Here is a 23,291-nt window from a genome sequence, read left to right as displayed (position 1 = left end):
TATGCAAATCATGGTACTGCCTACTTACGTGACTGCCCACTAGAATTGTGGGTAATTGTGGGTAATGTGCACATGCGCAGTAGCTTTACTGGCATTAGAGGTTTAAGTAGTGTTAAATCGAAGAGGTAAGACTATATGTATTTAATTTTGTTTAATTAGGCATAAGCATTGTTAATTGCATATAATTTAATAGTTTAGATTTTTTATAGAATATGTTCAAATAAACAGATTATGTAGATATGCAAAAAGTTTATGGCCAAAAATTGTTAGATAACAATTAAATCATTAGCAAAATCTATACAGTAATAACAAACAGAAAAAAATAAAACGTATATTTTTAATGTAATTTATGTACTTAATAATAATCCATAAATTTGCGGAGTGTGGTTATGCTTTTTAAAAATCTTAAAACGGTAAATGAAGTGCCTGAGGCCGAGAATACTGGATTGTAGTTTTTTTTACTGCGCTATTGGTCCGTACACGCTACACAGGAAGAGAAAAAGAACTACAATACCCATCTCCATTGCTTATCCTGCTACAAGGTGGAGGCCAAAGGCTATCGGTCTAATGAGCGCTGAGACGAGGAAATGCACCTAAATACCACAACAGGTATGTTTTTTTTAATATATATATCTATGGGTAACATGTTACGCTTGTAATAGTTTTTTTGTGTTTTAAGGATTTTATAACTAACTGAAATGTAAACGCGGCTGCTATGCCAGCCTGTGACGTTGCTTGTAATAGGGACGATGCGTCATCGCGGCCGCCATCTTGTGTCGGGGGAAGCTGCGTCCACTCTGCATTAGTTAACACTGGCAGAGAACTAACAACCATTAGAATCACCTTTATTTGGTTAATTTTCAACCGATTTTCAAGCCGTTTGGTTCATTATAAATGTCAGACATATATTTATGATGGGACATAGATTAATTAATTATTTTACTTATTTGATATAAGTAAAATAATTAATTAATCTATGTTCTATCATAAATATGTGATATATCATATACAATACAATACTTAGACACACCTACATAACTAATTTGTTCTACAATGCACAAAACAATTACAAGGATGCTGATAGTGATATGAAAAAAAAACATGAATAATATAAAATATAAATAGATAAATAAATAATAAAGGCAAAATTTAAATTAATAAAGGCATGAGTTAAACAAAGGGGGAAAAAAACAATTCTGGACTTCCTGACCAACAGACCTGAGAATGTTAGGATGGGGAACCCAACATCTGCATCTAGGCAGAAATTAAATCATCATAAATCGTCCAAATCTCAAATGATTTCTTTTAGTTTTTTGGTTTGTTCCAGCTTACAGACATGTATTTATGATCGAGTCTAGAGAAAATTGAAGCTTTTGATATTAATCTACTTCAAAACTAGGTGTAAGTTTATTATTCTTCCACTTCAGTGAACTTAAAATTAACTATTGTTACTGACCTTAGCCTAGTCTACTGCACACAACATGACTACAATGGTGTGATATCCATACTTAAAAATACATGGTAATTAAAACATTTGAATTGTACTGGTTTATTTTGTACATCAGCAAGCCTGTAATACAATGACCCAGTTATGTATGTTTGTTATGTAACACAAAAACAAACACTACAACAAACAAAACAACACTACCTTACACAGTTAACTTTGGCGCTTCCTTCAGATCCCCGACCCAAGATGGCGGCGATGTTGACGTATGCTTAGAGGCCCAAGGCGACATCTAGTCAGTATATATATATATATATGACAACCTGTCTAGCAAACTAGAAAGTCCAAAAAGTTATTAAAACTAAGTCAGGGTATTCAGTTGGCTGACGGGTGTATTTTATAACCTCTGAAATCGTGGACAGGTAATTATTAAGGTTATAATTAAGGTAATTATTAATTTCTTTTTTTTTTTAATCCAGGCCACAATTAGGAGGATTCCTAAGGCTCGTTTAGGTCTCTTTTGGGCCGATAGGTTACGTAAAAATGTACAATTATTTTACTTTCTTCTAAAGTCACAAGTCATTTGACAGCGCAGAATAATTTTGCAGATTAAAATTGCACTAACTTGCATTAGGGAAACATACAAGACGCAGGACATATTAATATAAATTAAAATTTTATATTATATATTCAGACCTGAACATCACTGGGCACAAAAAATCATATAACTTTACTGTGTTTACATTTTCTGTAGAGTTAAAAATGCCACGAAGGATCAGTCCCCGTGCTGATGCTGTGCATTATGCAACTACAAAGAGTGATAAGACATCAAAGCTTGATGTGAAATACATCAGTCCAGAGAAAGGTGAGCTCAATCAGTTTCTGTTCATTATGATGGATTACAATCTGACTAATTTTATATTTGTCCAGAGTTTTCTTGACTTGCACAGACATATTTTTGTATAGAAATTGTTATTGAACACAGATTGGAGGGCAGTGAGTATTAGAATGATGCTATTGTGGATTTAGAATGCATTATTATTATTATTATTATTATTATTATTATATTTTTTATTTTTTATTTGTTTCACAGAACAACAGTTACAATTTAATTTGTATAAACATATAATTGTAATAAACATATATATATATATATATATATATATATATATATATATATATATATATATATATATATACACACACACACAAGTAAAACTCAACAAAGTAAACAGAAACTAAACAAAATGGGAACTAACCCCCTCCAGCCCTCTTACTCAAAATGGTCTATGTCTTGAAAAAAACATAAGAAAAGTAAGTAGATTGAGAAAGTAAAATAAATAATAAAGTAAATGAAAAACGTCCGCACAAGCATGGTATTTGTTATACCAAATGAAATTGCTACATGCGGCTGTTTAGAAAAAAAGATAGAAAGCGATAAACAGAAATACAAACATTGTCAGCAGAGGGTGGGTTTATCCTGCCCTAACAACTGAAGCTTTTTAGATATCAGTATGACAGCCCTTCCTTTAGCCCTTGAATTAAAGGGTCACGACCGAAAGTTATGCCATCCTTTTGGTGACCTACCCCAGCGAAGCACCCACTCCTTATTCCTTAGTGGTGGAATCTAACGATAATGCCTTGTGGGGTTTTCCTCGACTGGGCTTTGGCACTGGTACCCATTGCGCTCCCAGCGGCCTAGGGAAGGTCCGACCATGTCTTGGAGGAATTGGGAAACATATTTCAAAGGTGAACTGTCTTCGCCTCTATCAGGTAAGCCCACTATCCTTAGATCCTGTTGCCTGGATCGATTTCCGAGGTCTTCCACTTTGATAGCAGCGCATTGTTAGTTTTCTCGAGTTGCTGGAATCTCGTAGTCAGCTCGGTTATTTCTTCTCGGTGGCTAGTTCGGTCTCCATGGTTGTTGTCTGCCGACTGTGCAAATCTAATAAGGAGCTGAGAACATTCAACTTCGTATGTATAGGCAGCTCTTAGCTCTGCCAGTAAACTTTCTTTGTGTTTGTCTAACTCTTGCGCAAAATGAGTCATAACATCCACCATTGCGGTCCCCGAGGCTGGTTGAGATGAAGTGGCTACCCCTTACCCTTGCCGCAGCTTTCTCGACATGTTATACTAGTTAGGATAGGACCAAACTAGTTTCAGAACTTTGCTTGTACGAACAAGAGGAGGTAATTTGGTAAATCGTGCACAATATTACATGAAACGTGCGGGGGCAGCTTAAATATACGTCTGTTCTCTACGTCACCAAACTGAATTTAATGCCTAATTGGTTTAATACAATGTATTCTTTTGTTTTTTTGACAGGCCGTGGTGTCTTTGCACTAGCATCATTTTCTAGAGGCGATTTTGTGGCTGAGTACAGAGGAGAAATGATTGATTTCAATGAATCTCAAAGAAGAAGAAGAATCTACCATGATAAATGTGCTGTGTTTATGTTTGACTTTAAATGGAAAGGAAAAACATGGTGGTAAGATTATTTACTTCATATCTGCACATCATCTAAATTACACAGAATTAAATGATTAAAATATAATTATAAATATTATTAGTAAATTGTTCAATGAATGGTATGTTTTATTTCTGAAAATAACCTTAAACCCCTAGTAAACCTTACATAACACTAATAAAGCATAAGTTAATTTTAACAATCTTTTTAAATGATAAATTATAGTTATATATTACTTTTACATCTGTCCAGTTAAACATTTACACCTGACAGTTAGATCTGAATATTCTGTCATGCTTTGCCTTTTTTCGGTGTGTGTTAAGCATTGATGCTGCAAAAGAAGATGGATCTTTTGGTAGGCTGGTTAATGATGACGACAGACATCCAAATTGCAAAATGAAGAAGATTGAAGTGGATGGAAAACCCTATCTTTGCCTGTTTGCTGTAACAGACATCAAAGAAGGAGATGAAATTACTTACGATTATGGAGGAACAGACTGGCCTTGGCGTACAAAGGTATGCAAGGTATCTGACTCTGTTCAGCGTTGTTGTTTATTGTCCAATTTACTTATTTAAACTGCTAACAGATGTAAGACTTTATGAATATGTTTAGTAATATTTTAATTCCTGAACATTGTCACTTATCAGGCAGTTCATTTTAGTTATACACAATTTTGAGAAAAATTATACATTTATTGTACTAAAAAATTGCAGGTAATAGTAATTCCTGGGATGAGTTTAAGCTTTTTTACTGCTATAAATAAATGTTAAATACATTAGAGCACTTTACTTTACCACCTGATGAGCACATCATAGAGCACTAACTGTAAGTTATATACATTTCCAGTGTGCATTACAGTGAACATAGAGTATACAGACATTACATTAGTGATATTTGAAGTGTCAGAACTCTGCCTTTTTTATAATATCATCTTGTTTAAGAGTTTCTATACGGAGTCCCCACAAAGTAGGTTTTAGTCGTGTATGTGTGTGAGAGAGTTTGTGAAAGGTGAACATAGATTTTTATTTAGAACAGTGTCCCCACAATTCGCCTAAACCTAATCTGTGTTAAAGGTCCCCAGAAGGTATGTATTTATTGAGATGTGTTTAAGCTAATTTTTTTTGTTGCTATAACTAAATGTTAAATACAAAACTTTGTGTTATTGAGCACATCATATTTACTTCATAACCTTCTAAAATTTGCTGTATTTAACCCTGCAATCATGCACTTCATTCCTATAGTGAAGTAACATATTTTTGTTGCAATTAACTGCAGTTTTTATTTTCTGTTTGCTTAGTCTGCTTTTTAGATTGGATAATTTTTTTTTGCATGTCCCAAAAAAATGCAGGTGATGAAGGACACTACTGAGCACAATGTGCATGAGAAGCAGCAGCATGCTCTGCAGTCTGCAACAGGGCTTGATGAAAACACTGCCATGGATTCATCTGTAACTGAGCAGGTAAACCTCTTCAATCCCAGTAGCACTGTTTATTAGAGCACTGTCTTTACTTTATCTACTTTACCACCTGATGAGCACATCATAGAGCACTAACTGGAAGTTATATACATCTCCAGTGTGCATTACAGTGAACATAGAGTAGACAGACATTACATTAGTGATATTTGAAGTGTCAGAACTCTGCCTTTTTTATAATATCATCTTGTTTAAGAGTTTCTATACGGAGTCCCCACAAAGTAGGTTTTAGTCGTGTATGTGTGTGAGAGAGATTTTTATTTAGAACAGTGTCCCCACAATTCGCCTAAACCTAATCTGTGTTAAAGGTCCCCAGAAGGTATGTATTTATTGAGATGTGTTTAAGCTAATTTTTTTGTTGCTATAACTAAATGTTAAGTACAAAACTTTGTGTTATTGAGCACATCATATTTACTTCATAACCTTCTAGAATTTGCTGTATCTAACCCTGCAATCATGCACTTCATTCCTATAGTGAAGTAACATATTTTTGTTGCAATTAACTGCAGTTTTTATTTTCTGTTTGCTTAGTCTGCTTTTTAGATTGGATAATTTTTTTTTGCATGTCCCAAAAAAATGCAGGTGATGAAGGACACTACTGAGCACAATGTGCATGAGAAGCAGCAGCATGCTCTGCAGTCTGCAACAGGGCTTGATGAAAACACTGCCATGGATTCATCTGTAACTGAGCAGGTAAACCTCTTCAATCCCAGTAGCACTGTTTATTAGAGCACTGTCTTTACTTTATCTACTTTACCACCTGATGAGCACATCATAGAGCACTAACTGGAAGTTATATACATCTCCAGTGTGCATTACAGTGAACATAGAGTAGACAGACATTACATTAGTGATATTTGAAGTGTCAGAACTCTGCCTTTTTTATAATATCATCTTGTTTAAGAGTTTCTATACGGAGTCCCCACAAAGTAGGTTTTAGTCGTGTATGTGTGTGAGAGAGATTTTTATTTAGAACAGTGTCCCCACAATTCGCCTAAACCTAATCTGTGTTAAAGGTCCCCAGAAGGTATGTATTTATTGAGATGTGTTTAAGCAAATTTTTTTGTTGCTATAACTAAATGTTAAGTACAAAACTTTGTGTTATTGAGCACATCATATTTACTTCATAACCTTCTAGAATTTGCTGTATCTAACCCTGCAATCATGCACTTCATTCCTATAGTGAAGTAACATATTTTTGTTGCAATTAACTGCAGTTCTTATTTTCTGTTTGCTTAGTCTGCTTTTTAGATTGGATAATTTTTTTTCTGCATGTCCCAAAAAAATGCAGGTGATGAAGGACACTACTGAGCACAATGTGCATGAGAAGCAGCAGCATGCTCTGCAGTCTGCAACAGGGCTTGATGAAAACACTGCCATGGATTCATCTGTAACTGAGCAGGTAAACCTCTTCAATCCCAGTAGCACTGTTTATTAGAGCACTGTCTTTACTTTATCTACTTTACCACCTGATGAGCACATCATAGAGCACTAACTGTAAGTTATATACATCTCCAGTGTGCATGACAGTGAACATAGAGTAGACAGACATTACATTAGTGATATTTGAAGTGTCAGAACTCTGCCTTTTTTATAATATCATCTTGTTTAAGAGTTTCTATACGGAGTCCCCACAAAGTAGGTTTTAGTCGTGTATGTGTGTGAGAGAGAGTTTGTGAAAGGTGAACATAGATTTTTATTTAGAACAGTGTCCCCACAATTCGCCTAAACCTAATCTGTGTTAAAGGTCCCCAGAAGGTCTGTATTTATTGAGATGTGTTTAAGCTAATTTTTTTGTTGCTATAACTAAATGTTAAGTACAAAACTTTGTGTTATTGAGCACATCATATTTACTTCATAACCTTCTAGAATTTGCTGTATTTAACCCTGCAATCATGCACTTCATTCCTATAGTGAAGTAACATATTTTTGTTGCAATTAACTGCAGTTTTTATTTTCTGTTTGCTTAGTCTGCTTTTTAAATTGGATTAATTTTTTTTTTTGCATGTCCCAAAAAAATGCAGGTGATGAAGGACACTACTGAGCACAATGTGCATGAGAAGCAGCAGCATGCTTTGCAGTCTGCAACTGGTCGAGATGAAAACACTGCCATGGAATTATCTGTAACTGAGCAGGTAAACCTCTTCAATCCCAGTAGCACTGTTTATTAGAGCACTGTCTTTACTTTATCTACTTTACCACCTGATGAGCACATCATAGAGCACTAACTGTAAGTTATGTACATCTCCAGTGTGCATGACAGTGAACATAGAGTAGACAGACATTACATTAGTGATATTTGAAGTGTCAGAACTCTGCCTTTTTTATAATATCATCTTGTTTAAGAGTTTCTATACGGAGTCCCCACAAAGTAGGTTTTAGTCGTGTATGTGTGTGAGAGAGATTTTTATTTAGAACAGTGTCCCCACAATTCGCCTAAACCTAATCTGTGTTAAAGGTCCCCAGAAGGTATGTATTTATTGAGATGTGTTTAAGCAAATTTTTTTTGTTGCTATAACTAAATGTTAAGTACAAAACTTTGTGTTATTGAGCACATCATATTTACTTCATAACCTTCTAGAATTTGCTGTATCTAACCCTGCAATCATGCACTTCATTCCTATAGTGAAGTAACATATTTTTGTTGCAATTAACTGCAGTTCTTATTTTCTGTTTGCTTAGTCTGCTTTTTAGATTGGATAATTTTTTTTTTGCATGTCCCCAAAAAATGCAGGTGATGAAGGACACTACTGAGCACAATGTGCATGAGAAGCAGCAGCATGCTCTGCAGTCTGCAACAGGGCTTGATGAAAACACTGCCATGGATTCATCTGTAACTGAGCAGGTAAACCTCTTCAATCCCAGTAGCACTGTTTATTAGAGCACTGGCTTTACTTTATCTACTTTACCACCTGATGAGCACATCATAGAGCACTAACTGTAAGTTATATACATCTCCAGTGTGCATGACAGTGAACATAGAGTAGACAGACATTACATTAGTGATATTTGAAGTGTCAGAACTCTGCCTTTTTTATAATATCATCTTGTTTAAGAGTTTCTATACGGAGTCCCCACAAAGTAGGTTTTAGTCGTGTATGTGTGTGAGAGAGATTTTTATTTAGAACAGTGTCCCCACAATTCGCCTAAACCTAATCTGTGTTAAAGGTCCCCAGAAGGTATGTATTTATTGAGATGTGTTTAAGCTAATTTTTTTTGTTGCTATAACTAAATGTTAAGTACAAAACTTTGTGTTATTGAGCACATCATATTTACTTCATAACCTTCTAGAATTTGCTGTATCTAACCCTGCAATCATGCACTTCATTCCTATAGTGAAGTAACATATTTTTGTTGCAATTAACTGCAGTTTTTATTTTCTGTTTGCTTAGTCTGCTTTTTAGATTGGATAATTTTTTTTTGCATGTCCCAAAAAAATGCAGGTGATGAAGGACACTACTGAGCACAATGTGCATGAGAAGCAGCAGCATGCTCTGCAGTCTGCAACAGGGCTTGATGAAAACACTGCCATGGATTCATCTGTAACTGAGCAGGTAAACCTCTTCAATCCCAGTAGCACTGTTTATTAGAGCACTGTCTTTACTTTATCTACTTTACCACCTGATGAGCACATCATAGAGCACTAACTGGAAGTTATATACATCTCCAGTGTGCATTACAGTGAACATAGAGTAGACAGACATTACATTAGTGATATTTGAAGTGTCAGAACTCTGCCTTTTTTATAATATCATCTTGTTTAAGAGTTTCTATACGGAGTCCCCACAAAGTAGGTTTTAGTCGTGTATGTGTGTGAGAGAGATTTTTATTTAGAACAGTGTCCCCACAATTCGCCTAAACCTAATCTGTGTTAAAGGTCCCCAGAAGGTATGTATTTATTGAGATGTGTTTAAGCAAATTTTTTTGTTGCTATAACTAAATGTTAAGTACAAAACTTTGTGTTATTGAGCACATCATATTTACTTCATAACCTTCTAGAATTTGCTGTATCTAACCCTGCAATCATGCACTTCATTCCTATAGTGAAGTAACATATTTTTGTTGCAATTAACTGCAGTTCTTATTTTCTGTTTGCTTAGTCTGCTTTTTAGATTGGATAATTTTTTTTCTGCATGTCCCAAAAAAATGCAGGTGATGAAGGACACTACTGAGCACAATGTGCATGAGAAGCAGCAGCATGCTCTGCAGTCTGCAACAGGGCTTGATGAAAACACTGCCATGGATTCATCTGTAACTGAGCAGGTAAACCTCTTCAATCCCAGTAGCACTGTTTATTAGAGCACTGTCTTTACTTTATCTACTTTACCACCTGATGAGCACATCATAGAGCACTAACTGTAAGTTATATACATCTCCAGTGTGCATGACAGTGAACATAGAGTAGACAGACATTACATTAGTGATATTTGAAGTGTCAGAACTCTGCCTTTTTTATAATATCATCTTGTTTAAGAGTTTCTATACGGAGTCCCCACAAAGTAGGTTTTAGTCGTGTATGTGTGTGAGAGAGAGTTTGTGAAAGGTGAACATAGATTTTTATTTAGAACAGTGTCCCCACAATTCGCCTAAACCTAATCTGTGTTAAAGGTCCCCAGAAGGTCTGTATTTATTGAGATGTGTTTAAGCTAATTTTTTTGTTGCTATAACTAAATGTTAAGTACAAAACTTTGTGTTATTGAGCACATCATATTTACTTCATAACCTTCTAGAATTTGCTGTATTTAACCCTGCAATCATGCACTTCATTCCTATAGTGAAGTAACATATTTTTGTTGCAATTAACTGCAGTTTTTATTTTCTGTTTGCTTAGTCTGCTTTTTAAATTGGATTAATTTTTTTTTTTGCATGTCCCAAAAAAATGCAGGTGATGAAGGACACTACTGAGCACAATGTGCATGAGAAGCAGCAGCATGCTTTGCAGTCTGCAACTGGTCGAGATGAAAACACTGCCATGGAATTATCTGTAACTGAGCAGGTAAACCTCTTCAATCCCAGTAGCACTGTTTATTAGAGCACTGTCTTTACTTTATCTACTTTACCACCTGATGAGCACATCATAGAGCACTAACTGTAAGTTATGTACATCTCCAGTGTGCATGACAGTGAACATAGAGTAGACAGACATTACATTAGTGATATTTGAAGTGTCAGAACTCTGCCTTTTTTATAATATCATCTTGTTTAAGAGTTTCTATACGGAGTCCCCACAAAGTAGGTTTTAGTCGTGTATGTGTGTGAGAGAGATTTTTATTTAGAACAGTGTCCCCACAATTCGCCTAAACCTAATCTGTGTTAAAGGTCCCCAGAAGGTATGTATTTATTGAGATGTGTTTAAGCAAATTTTTTTTGTTGCTATAACTAAATGTTAAGTACAAAACTTTGTGTTATTGAGCACATCATATTTACTTCATAACCTTCTAGAATTTGCTGTATCTAACCCTGCAATCATGCACTTCATTCCTATAGTGAAGTAACATATTTTTGTTGCAATTAACTGCAGTTCTTATTTTCTGTTTGCTTAGTCTGCTTTTTAGATTGGATAATTTTTTTTTTGCATGTCCCCAAAAAATGCAGGTGATGAAGGACACTACTGAGCACAATGTGCATGAGAAGCAGCAGCATGCTCTGCAGTCTGCAACAGGGCTTGATGAAAACACTGCCATGGATTCATCTGTAACTGAGCAGGTAAACCTCTTCAATCCCAGTAGCACTGTTTATTAGAGCACTGGCTTTACTTTATCTACTTTACCACCTGATGAGCACATCATAGAGCACTAACTGTAAGTTATATACATCTCCAGTGTGCATGACAGTGAACATAGAGTAGACAGACATTACATTAGTGATATTTGAAGTGTCAGAACTCTGCCTTTTTTATAATATCATCTTGTTTAAGAGTTTCTATACGGAGTCCCCACAAAGTAGGTTTTAGTCGTGTATGTGTGTGAGAGAGATTTTTATTTAGAACAGTGTCCCCACAATTCGCCTAAACCTAATCTGTGTTAAAGGTCCCCAGAAGGTATGTATTTATTGAGATGTGTTTAAGCAAATTTTTTTTGTTGCTATAAATAATGTTAAGTACAAAACTTTGTGTTATTGAGCACATCATATTTACTTCATAACCTTCTAGAATTTGCTGTATCTAACCCTGCAATCATGCACTTCATTCCTATAGTGAAGTAACATATTTTTGTTGCAATTAACTGCAGTTCTTATTTTCTGTTTGCTTAGTCTGCTTTTTAGATTGGATAATTTTTTTTTTGCATGTCCCAAAAAAATGCAGGTGATGAAGGACACTACTGAGCACAATGTGCATGAGAAGCAGCAGCATGCTCTGCAGTCTGCAACAGGGCTTGATGAAAACACTGCCATGGATTCATCTGTAACTGAGCAGGTAAACCTCTTCAATCCCAGTAGCACTGTTTATTAGAGCACTGTCTTTACTTTATCTACTTTACCACCTGATGAGCACATCATAGAGCACTAACTGGAAGTTATATAACTTGTTGCTATAACTAAATGTTAAATACAAAACTTTGTGGGTGTGCCTAACTGAATCTCATTTGTTCCAAGGTTTTGCAATATGAACACTAAAATTCTAGTCTATATTTCAGTGTCTGTTTAAACAAGTGTATTTTAGTTTAACTGTGTTTGTTATTACAATTTATACAACATTGTAACACAGTAAATTGTATTTTTCGTGTGAGTGTAGTGTTACAGCATTACTGAAGCCCAATCCCAATTCTACCCCTTACCCTTTCCCCTACCCCTTCCCCTACCCCTCGCCCCTTCCCCTTGTCCCTTAAAACGAAGTGGAAAGGGGAAGGGTTAAAATATTTCCCCTAAGAAATGGGACACCACTACAACACTGTTATACGTCATCATACGTATCCGTTCATTTACATGTACACATACAGTATGGCCGTAAGCAAAACAAACAATGCGTTATCAAAAGCTCGGCAAACTGCCGTGCTACTGAACTTTCATATTTGTTTGTAGCATGTAGTAAAGTGTATATGACATATATTTTTGTAATATTGCGCAATCGGCGCTATCCGCTAGCAAACTTTAGCGTTTTTTTTGCAAACGTTTTTTTACAAAACATCACCATAAACACAAACACAAGACTAAAATTAATATACATATAATAAAAACTTGTCATAAAAATCCTTATTAATGGCAAAAAATCGTTAAATTTACGGGTCTGCTTGCTCGAGTGAGCGGCCATCTTGAAAATTTCGTTAGCCCTTCGTTTGAAGTGAGGTCCCGAAAAATCTTCGTTTCGAGGGCTATCTGGCCCTTCCCCTTAGCCCTACCCCTCCAACCAAAAGAGAAATGAGACACCCCTACCCCTTCACGTGAACGTGCCAAACGGAGGGGTAGGGCTAAGTGTAGGGGTAAGGGGTAGAATTGGGATTCACCTTGAATGTATCTCTTTTCTTAGTATTGTGTGCTTTCTGTGATCATTTGTTTCAGCAGTCTTTATCAGAAGACTCTGAACAAGATATGCGCATACCAAGGTTACGGAGGACCAAAAGTATCATTGTAAGTTTTTTATGGTTAACATTTATATTACCAATAGAATGTTCCTACGGCTTGTTTTATAAGTTTCCACAGCATATCAGAACATTATAAATCTAAGACATTTTAAATTCTAAAACATGTTTTACCTGCTAACAAATTGTAAATACAATTGTATTGAGACAAAAGTATTGGGATACACCTTTTAAGTGTAGGTGTTTCAGTTAGACCCATTGCCACAGGTGTATAAATTTAGTTACCTAGCCTTGCAGTCATCTTCATTTATACACATTTGTAAAACAGAATGGGTCTCAAACTTCATGACTTCAAGCATGGTCCTGTGATAGGATACCACCTTTCATTTCATCCCTGCTGGATATTCCACGGTCAACTGTAAGTACTGGTTTTGGCAAATGGAAGTGTTTAGAGTCAACAGCAACTCAGCCATGAGGCGGAAAACCAGCAGCCGTGTGCATATCATCCAACACCTTTGAGATAGACTGGAACAGAGATTGTGAGCCAGCCCCTCTCGTCCAACGTCCGAGCCTGACCTCATAAATGTTTTACAGAATGAACGGGCACAAATTCTGACAGAAACACTCCAGCATCCTGGTGGAAAGCCCTCCAAGAAATGGAAGCTGTTATAGCTGCAAAGTGGGGTCAACTCCATATTAAGGTTTATGGATTTGAATTCAATGTCATTAAAGTTGCTGCTGGTGTAATGGTCAAGTGTCCCGATACTTTTGTCCATATGGTGTATATAGAAATTAATAGTGGCACAGAGATTGTCAGTACAGCACTATGCAGGGTCATTTAAAAAGTATTTTTGAGATTGTTAGTCCTTAGTGGAACATGTATTGAAAGTATTTTACAATTAATTAAACTGTTATTGACTTTTAGATGAAAGATTCAATTCCTGAGGCTTCAGACGAGCTCTTTGATAGTACTTCAGACAGTGGAGAGGAATATGTCCCAGACTCCAAAGATGAAAATGAAGAGAGTAGTTCAGGGAGTAGTTCATCCATTATACCACATCCAGTGCATCAGTCAGACCCAGCTTCTGTACAAGCCACCAGTTCTGTCCCCGATAGCACCACCCATGGAGAAAGTATTATAGAAATGAACAGTCAGGAGACCATGGACCTAAGTGAAAATTCTGAAGACAGTTCAGACAGTGATGCACCAAGCAGCAGTCGTCAGAAATCAGCACAAGTAATAGTCAGCTCTGTTAAAAAAAAAAGTGATGGTGCTAGATTATATAACAAGAAGCACTACTGCCTATTTTGTCTTAAATCTTTCTGCAAAATGGCAAGACATTTGGAATATGTGCATTCAGCTGAAAAACCAGTAGCTAGTGCATGCAATTTTCCAAAGGGTTCTAAACAAAGAAAAATGCTTTTGGATGATTTGCGCCACAGAGGCAACTTTGTACATAATGCAGCTGTGATAAAGTCAGGCAAAGGGGAGCTAGTTCCAATCAGACAACCCTCCAAAAAAACAAAAGGCAGTGACTTTATGCATTGTGCATATTGCCAAGGGCTGTATGACCGGAGAGCTCTCTGGAGGCATATGAAAAGCTGTAAAATAGGCCCTACACATTTCATTCCAAAGCCTGGAAAAAACCATGTCCAAGCCCTCTGTACATATATGCAACCTGTACCTTCGGACATAAGCAAATCACTATGGAAGACAATAAGCCATATGAATCCAGATGAAATAACAGCTGCTGTAAAAAAAGACATCTGCATTATTCAGTTGGGCGAACACTTGCTTAACAAAGGTGGATCATCTGCTAAGAATGAGGCATATGTCCGACAGAAGTTGCGGGAACTAGGAAAGTTACTGATCAGTGGCAGCAAAGTTGCATCTTTGAAAAAGATGGAAGATTTCATAGATCCACACAACTATATGAAGACAGTTCAAGCTGTCAGACATGTATGTGGATATGATGAAAAAAACAATACGTACAGAACACCTTCTCTTGCAAAAAAACTTGGAATAAGTCTAATGAAGATTAGTAAGCTTACAAAAGCAAAAGCTTTGATGAACAAAGATCTTGACTTGGCACAGAAAGTCACTGACTTTCAAGACGTGCATAAAGAAAGATGGTGTGATTTGATCTCTGCAACAGCTGCACGAAATTTGGAAGAAAAGAAGTGGAATGCACCTACACTGTTGCCTTTTACAAAAGATGTACAGAAGCTTCATGCCTTTCTCAACAAAACACAAGATGAATACTTTCAACAGTTATCTTTAGAGCCTTCAACAAAATGCTGGTCTGAACTTGCCAAGACCATTCTGACTCAAATCATCCTGTTCAACCGTCGCAGAGAGGGTGAGGTATCTAACATGCCTTTATCTGCATTTTTGACCAGGGACACCACTAAACCACATGCTGATATAGATTGGGCACTGTCTGAGGTTGAGAAAAAACTATGCCGGCACTTCTCAAGAATTGTCATCAGAGGAAAAAGGGGACGTCCAGTTCCCATTCTGTTGACACCCAAAATGATGGCTGCTTTGGAGTTGATTGTAAAGAGTAGGGAGGCTTGTGGAGTGTTAAAAGAAAATGTTTATCTTTTTGCCCGGCCAACTGCAGTGTCCCATTACAGAGGCTCGGACTGTATCCGCTACTTTGCCAAGCATTGCGGTGCGGATTTTCCAAGTGCACTTACATCCACAAAATTACGGAAGCAAGCAGCGACACTTTCGACAGTTCTAAACTTGAGAGACACAGACTTGGATCAATTAGCAAACTTTCTCGGACACGATATTCGAATTCATCGGGAATACTATCGCCTTCCTGAAAAGACTTTACAGCTTGCAAAAGTCAGCAAAGTCCTTATGGCTCTAGAACAAGGAAGAGTTGGCCAATTTAAGGGCAAGAATTTGGATGAGATCACTATTGACCCAAATGGTATATAAACTACATTTCATTAATTTTATTATTGTTAATTAACTCAGCTACTGGTCTTGGTGTACATTTGGATATTTCTTTAATATAAACCACACTAAGCATAAATAGCCTATGGTGTAAGAACTGACATTATGCATATTTATCATATTTCTTTATTGCAGAGGAGATGGAGTTAAATAATGAAGTGATGAGCGAGGAGGGTGAAAACTGTGAAGAACACGAAGGTATAATTTTTTTCCAAATTGATGATAAGCATAATGTTATTACACATAAAATGTTGGAGAAAAAAAATTTTAACAAGTAAAAATGACAGTTATGGCTTAATTTTGTCTGCAGATACACAGGCAAATGTGTGTGCACCACCATTAGACACTGAAGTTGTGACCACAGTGAATATGAAGCATTCTCTTGAAAGGTCTTCTGCTAAAGGTGATCATACTATATCAATAAATTTGCTTAGCTACAATGCCTATAAAAATATTCACCCTTTTTTGCCTTTAGAAATGAAATCATGGTCAATACAATTTGGCTTTTTGACAACAATTTGCAAAAAAGAAAAGTCTTAAATATCAAAGTGAAAAGAGATTTTTGGCCAGCTCTAGGCAGGTTTATACAAGTGCTATACTCCTTTCTTAATGATGGTTTTAACTGAACTGAGTTAGAAATCTTTTTGTGGCAGTCTCATGCTTATGATTTATACTTCTCAATTATCTTTTCTCTGAGTTGGTTGAAGTGTTCTTTTGTCTTGCAATTATATCACAGACGAACCAGACACGTGTGTTTTTATACTACAATCACATCAGGTGTACTCAAGTGATCTCCATTTCACAAATTGTGACAATGCTGGAATTAAGTAGCTGGACCTCTGTTGAATTACGTCAGTCACTTGAAAGGGGGTGAATATTTATGCAAACGCTTATTTCATACTATATATTTTTAATAAATTGATATTATTTTGCCTTTTAGACTTGCAAATTGTTGTCAAAAAGCCTAATTGTATTGACCATGATTTAACTTCTAAAAAGCAATAAAAGGGTGAAAAATCTAAGGGGGTGAATAGTTTTTATAGGCATTGTAAATATTCACCAATCCATCCATTCTGGTGCAGGCAGGGTACACCAAGACCAGGTCACCATTCTATCACAGGTCTATCACAGGCCTATTACAAACAAACAACCACTCAAATTCACACCTATGGCCAATTCAGAGTAGGCAGTTCACTATATCTACAGGTCTTTGGACTGTGAAAGAAACCGGATTTTTTAGATGTAGTTAAACATAGTATTTGCATATTAAACCATATTAGTATTTGCATATTAAACCAGAATCATATATATATATATATATATATATATATATATATATATATATAATCCCATATACAGAGTTCAATAAATCTAATAAGAGCCATTTATTTGCAGTAGAGATGTAACAGAAAACCGTAATATATACACAGTACAGGCCAAAAGGGTGGCTATTTTAAAGAAACTAGAATATAAAATATGTTTTCAGTTATTTCACCTTTTTTTTTGTTCACTTCACATGTATTCATTCATAGTTTTGATGCCTTCAGAGAGAATATACCAATGTAAATTGTCATGAAAATAAAGAAAACACCTTGAATGAGAAGGTGTGTCCAAACTTTTGGCCTGTACTGTATGAATATATACATATATATGTATATATATATATATATATATATATATATATATATATATATATATATCTCTTCTTTGTCTTTCGGCTGTTCCCTTTCAGGGGTCGCCACAGCGAATCATTTGCCTCCATCTAACCCTATCCTCTGCATCCTCTTCTCTCACACCAACTAACTTCATGTCCTCTCTCACTGCATCCATAAATCTCCTCTTTGGTCTTCCTCTAGACCTCCTGCCTGGCAGTTCCAACCTCAGCATCCTTCTACCGATATATTCACAATCTCTCCTCTGAACATGTCCAAACCACCTCAATCTGGCCTCTCTGACTTTATCTCCAAAACATCTAACGTGGGTTGTCCCTCTGATAAACTCATTCTTAATCCTATCCATCCTTGTCACTCCCAAAGAGAACCTCAACATCTTCAGCTCTGCTACCTCCAACTCTGCCTCCTGTCTTTTCTTCAGCGCCACTGTCTCTAAGCCGTAGAGCATCGCTGGTCTCACCACTGTCCTGTACACCTTTCCTTTCATTCTCGCTGATACTCTTTTATCGCACAACACACCTGACACTTTTCTCCACCCATTCCAACATGCCTGTACCCGCCTCTTCACCTCCTTTCCACACTCTCCGTTGCTCTGGACCGTTGACCCTAAGTACTTAAAATCCTGCACCTTCTTTACCTCTGTTCCCTGTAGCCTCACTGATCCTCCTGGGTCCCTCTCATTTACACACATGTATTCCGTCTTGCTGCAGCTAACCTTCATTCTTCTGCTTTTCAGAGCATACCTCCACCTCTCCAAATTTTCCTCCACCTGTTCCCTGCTCTCGCTACAGAGCACAATGTCATCTGCAAACATCATAGTCCATGGGGACTCCTGTCTTACCTCATCTGTCATCCTGTCCATCACCAGAGCAAACAAAAAGGGGCTTAGAGCCGATCCTTGATGCAGACCCACCTCCACCTTGAACTCTTCTGTCACACCTACAGCACATCTTACCACTGTCTTACAGCTCTCATACATGTCCTGCACCACTCTAACATACTTCTCTGCCACTCCAGACTTCCTCATACAATACCACAGCTCCTCCCTTGGCACCCTGTCATACGCTTTCTCTAAATCTAAAAAGACACAATGCAACTCCCTGTTACCTTCTCTGTACTTCTCCGTCAGCATCCTCAAAGCAAATACTGCATCTGATGTACTCTTTCTAGGCATAAAACCATATTGCTGCTCACAAATGCTCACCTCTGCCCTTAACCTAGATTCCACTACTCTTTACCACAGCTTCATTGTCTGGCTCATTAGCTTTATACCTCTATAATTGCCACAGCTTTGCACATCCCCCTTGTTCTTAAAAATTGGCACCAATACACTTCTCCTCCATTCCTCTGGAATCCTCTCACTCTCCAAGATCTTGTTAAACAAACTTGTCAAAAACTCTACTGCCACCTCTCCTAAGCACTTCCATACCTCCACAGGTATGTCATCAGGACCAACAGCCTTTCCACTCTTCATCCTCTTCAACGCCCTTCTCACCTCACTTCTACCAATATTTGCTACTTCCTGTTCCACAACAGTCACCTCTTCTACTCTTTGTTCTCTTTCGTTTTCCTCATTCATCAACTCCTTAAAGTACTCCTTCCATCTTCCCATCACCCTCCTGGCGTCTGTCAGTACATTTCCATCTCTATCTTTAATCACTCTAACCTGCTGCACATCCTTCCTATCTCTATCTCTCTGCCTTGCCAACCTGTACAGATCCACCTCTCCCTCCTTACTGTCTAGCCTAGCATACAAGTCCTCATATGCTCTTTGTTTGGCCTTTGCCACCTCTACCTTCACCTTACTCTGCATCTCCCTGTACTCCTGTCTACTCTCTTCAGTCCTCTCAGTGTCCCACTTCTTCTTAGCTAGCCTCTTTCCCTGTATACACTCCTGGACTTCCTCATTCCACCACCAAGTCTCCTTGTCCACTTTCCCCTTACCTGATGATACACCAAGTACCCTCCTACCTGTCTCCCTGATCACATTGGCTGTAGTTGTCCAGTCAACTGAAAGCACCTCCTGACCACCCATAGCCTGTCTCAACTCCTCCCTAAAGACTTCACAACATTCTTCCTTTCTCAGCTTCCACCACTTTGTCCTCTGCTCTGCCTTTGTCCTCTTCGCCTTCCTCGCCACCAGGGTTATTTTACACACGACCATTCTGTGTTGTCTGGCTACACTCTCCCCTACCAACACTTTGCAGTCACTGATCTCTTTCAGGTTACAACGTCGACACAAGATGTAGTCGACCTGAGTGCTTCTGCCTCCACTCTTATATGTCACCCTATGTTCCTGCCTCTTCTGGAAGAAAGTATTTACTACTGCCATTTCCATCCTCTTTGCGAAGTCCACCACCATCTGCCCTTCTACATTCCTGTCCTGAAGACCAAACCTGCCCATCACATTTTCATCACCTCTGTTTCCTTCCCCAACATGTCCATTTAAGTCTGCACCAATCACCACTCTTTCACCTCTGGGGATGCTCTGCATCACTTCATCTAACTCACTCCAGAATTTCTCCTTCTCTTTTAACTCACATCCTACCTGTGGGGCATAACCACTAACAACATTGAACATTATCCCTTCAAATTCCAGCTTCAGACTCATCACCCTATCTGATACTCTCTTCACCTCTAGAACATTCCTTACAAACTCCTCTTTTAGGATAACTCCTACTCCATTTCTTTTCCTATCCACACCATGGTAAAACAATTTGAACCCTGATCCTAAGCTTCTAGTCTTGCTACCTTTCCACCTGGTCTCCTGGACACACAGTACATCCACCTTTCTTCTCTGCATCATATCAACTAACTCTCTTCCCTTCCCTGTCATGGTCCCAACATTTAAAGTCCCTACTATCACTCCTAACCTCTTGCCTTTCCTATTCTCTCTCTGTTTTCGAACACGCCTTTCTCCTCTCCTTCTTCGACCAACAGTAGCCCAATTTCCACCAGCACCCTGTAAGTCAACAGCACCAGTGGCGGTCGTTGTTAACCCGGGCCACGACCGATCCGGTATGGGAATTATATTCTTGATTCGCATCATTGATTTGGCAAATGTTTTACGTCGGATGCCCTTCCTGACACAACCCTTTGCATTTATCCAGACTTGGGACTGGCACAAGAAGACACTGGATTGCGCCCCCCCCGTGGTTGCATTATATATATATATATATATATATATATATATATATAACCGTTTTCTGTTACGTATCTACTGCAAATAAATGGCTCTTTATGTTATCATCATGTTATTGAACTCTGTATATGTCTTGAACATTTACAGTTTGTTAAATTAAACTAATGTGTTTTTGTACATTTAGGTAAAACATCTGTTGCAAAAAAGAAGAAGGCTTGGCAAGTAAATGAGATCCATGCAGTGGAGAAACATATGATGACATTCATCACTTCATGCCTCGTACCAGGGAAGTTGGCCTGTGAAAACTGCATTAGATCAGAGCCATTAGCTCTTAAAGAAAGAGACTGGCAGAGTGTAAAATTTTATGTTTATAACCGGATTGTGGCCTATAAAAGAGAGATTAACAAGAAAGAATGAATAATAAGAATATTGACAGAAACAGCAGGGTGCACTAAACTTTCAGTATATGTTTACAAAGAAAATGTTCACTAAGTCATTGTTATAGAGCATATCTAGAGCATATCTAATTTTCAGTTTGTTGCCTTAAAAAAAAAATATTTTGGGAGATCGCAAAATCGAATCTCGGTGTTTACATGAAGCCGCCCCTGTCCAAAAGCTCCCAGAGAGCAGAATGGGCCTGTGCTCTTTTAGGAAGGGAAGGGCGGTATACTCGGTAAAAAGCCAGAATCTATAATCATTTATTTTCTTGTAATATTTAAGGTGTGATATGTTTACATACTACTTATACTTTATAATTTAAAATAATGAAAGCTAGTCAGGCTTATAGATGTTTTTATTTTATGCTCAGTGTTCAGAATGCTCAACATTGTTGTCATACAGTATACATTTAGTTATGTTAATTGTGTTTAAGAGCAAAATATTTCTCACAGTCAAGGTTCAGTCGTGGATGATAAAGACTGTGGTAGTGTTGCACTTATTTGTTGGGCAAATACTTTGTTAATTTTACAGTAATTACAGCTCAATATATGTGACTAAACTTGTCATAATGTTAAATAAACACTGTTTTTGTATCTAACTGACATAAGTCCCAGACTTATCATGACTAAGTACTGATGCGGCTACTTTAGTGACGTCCCCACTACAACATAAATACCAGTTAATTGTGTGTATGCAAATGAGGCTACTTCAGTGATGTCCCCACAACAGTATAAATACCTGTTAATTGTGTGTATGCAAATGAGGCTACTTCAGTGATGTCCCCACAACAATATAAATACCTGTTAATTGTGTGTATGCAAATGAGGCTACTTCAGTGATGTCCCCACAACAATATAAATACCCGTTAATTGTGTGTATGCAAATGAGGCTACTTCAGTGATGTCCCCACAACAACATAAATACCGGTTAAATTTCTGTGTATGCAAATTAGGTCCCCATAAGTGACAAGTTCTCGTCATGTCCCTATAAGGTGTTAAAAAACCAAGCACAGAAACTTTGTGATTCAAATTAAAAATTTGAGGTGATATTTGTGTTCCCGGACTTAAATTATATCTGCCTGATTTTTTTCACCTCTTTAGGACCTCGGGAAAGTGGTGTCCCCACAATACATGGGTGGGACTACTGTCCCCCGAATGTAATAATTACAAGAATGTGTGTGTGTGTGTGTGTGTGTGTGTTACACCATGTGTGTGTGTGTGTGTGTTACACCATGTGTGTGTGTGTGTTACACCATGTGTGTGTGTGTGTGTGTGTGTTACACCGTGTGTTGTGTGTGTGTGTGTGTGTTACACCATGTATGTGTGTGTGTGTGTGTGTTACACCATGTATGTGTGTGTGTGTGTGTTAGTTACACCATGTATGTGTGTGTGTGTGTGTGTGTGTGTGTGTGTGTTACACCGTGTGTTGTGTGTGTGTGTGTGTGTTACACCATGTGTGTGTGTGTGTGTGTGTGTTACACCGTGTGTTGTGTGTGTGTGTGTGTGTGTTACACCATGTATGTGTGTGTGTGTGTGTGTTACACCATGTATGTGTGTGTGTGTGTGTTAGTTACACCATGTATGTGTGTGTGTGTGTGTGTGTGTGTGTGTGTGTGTGTTACACCGTGTGTGTGTGTGCTCAGCACTGAGTGAGTAAAAGCCCCGCCCCGTGTCCTCCTCTCACCTCGATCTTTAGCTCCTCCTTCTGCTGATCGAGCTCTGTGATTCGCCGCTGCGCGCTCAGGGCCTTGGAGTCCACGCTTGTGCGTCTGCTCAGGGACTGAGGATGAGGAGGAGGAAGAACAGCCCCACCCCTCGCTCTCGGGCAGGTGACCCGATGCAGGTCGGTAGTCACCCTCTCGCTCTCGGTGCTGCTGCCCTCTGAGTCTGACTCCGCCCCCGAGGAGGCGGAGCTCCTGCCATCGACTCGCCGGGTGAGCCAGGGTGGCGTCCTGCTGTCCTCCCATTGGCTTTTCTGTGTGTCCATCGTCTCTACAGGAAGACAGGAGAGACGGGGGTGGGTCAGAGTGGGGGGTGGATTGACAGTGTGTGTGTGCGTGTGTGTGTGTGTGTGTGTGTGTGTGTGTTAAGGGGGATTTCCATCTGAAAAGCAGAGAAACTGAAACTCTGAACATGAACACAGAAAGTGAAAGAGACGCAGCGATCAG

General features: G+C 38.0%; 2 protein-coding genes across 3 annotated transcripts in view; one reads left to right on the top strand and one right to left on the bottom strand.

Annotated features, from left to right (window-relative positions):
• Positions 1-23,291, bottom strand: part of LOC128516994 (pleckstrin homology-like domain family B member 3) — a 41,280-nt gene that overhangs the window by 14,884 nt on the left and 3,105 nt on the right. For both annotated transcript variants that reach the window (XM_053490719.1, XM_053490720.1), the window contains exon 2: positions 22,808-23,115. In XM_053490719.1, the coding sequence (XP_053346694.1) occupies positions 22,808-23,110 (303 nt within the window). In that variant the 5' untranslated portion in view covers positions 23,111-23,115. The remainder of the gene's footprint in view (positions 1-22,807; positions 23,116-23,291) is intronic.
• LOC128516995 (uncharacterized) lies at positions 15,048-21,912 on the top strand. The gene is made up of 4 exons (XM_053490723.1): positions 15,048-15,845; positions 16,007-16,069; positions 16,182-16,274; positions 20,871-21,912. Exons 1-4 carry the CDS (start codon positions 15,278-15,280, stop codon positions 21,101-21,103), a joined length of 957 nt encoding a protein of 318 aa, XP_053346698.1. The 5' UTR covers positions 15,048-15,277; the 3' UTR covers positions 21,104-21,912.

This window comes from Clarias gariepinus, unplaced genomic scaffold (genome assembly GCF_024256425.1).
Source record: "Clarias gariepinus isolate MV-2021 ecotype Netherlands unplaced genomic scaffold, CGAR_prim_01v2 scaffold_30, whole genome shotgun sequence".
Taxonomy (NCBI): Eukaryota; Metazoa; Chordata; class Actinopteri; order Siluriformes; family Clariidae; genus Clarias; species Clarias gariepinus.
The sequence above is the reverse complement of the archived record's forward strand: the minus strand, read 5'-3'. Positions and strand labels throughout refer to the sequence as shown.

What these genes read in the sequence shown, in the direction of transcription:
- LOC128516995 (XM_053490723.1), top strand. Translation starts at nt 15,278, where the DNA reads ATGCCTTTATCTGCATTTTTGACCAGGGACACCACTAAACCACATGCT. An exon ending in GATCACTATTGACCCAAATG is followed by an intron (nt 15,846 to 16,006) that starts GTATATAAACTA and finishes TCTTTATTGCAG; the next exon opens with AGGAGATGGAGTTAAATAAT. An exon ending in TGAAAGGTCTTCTGCTAAAG is followed by an intron (nt 16,275 to 20,870) that starts GTGATCATACTA and finishes TTGTACATTTAG; the next exon opens with GTAAAACATCTGTTGCAAAA.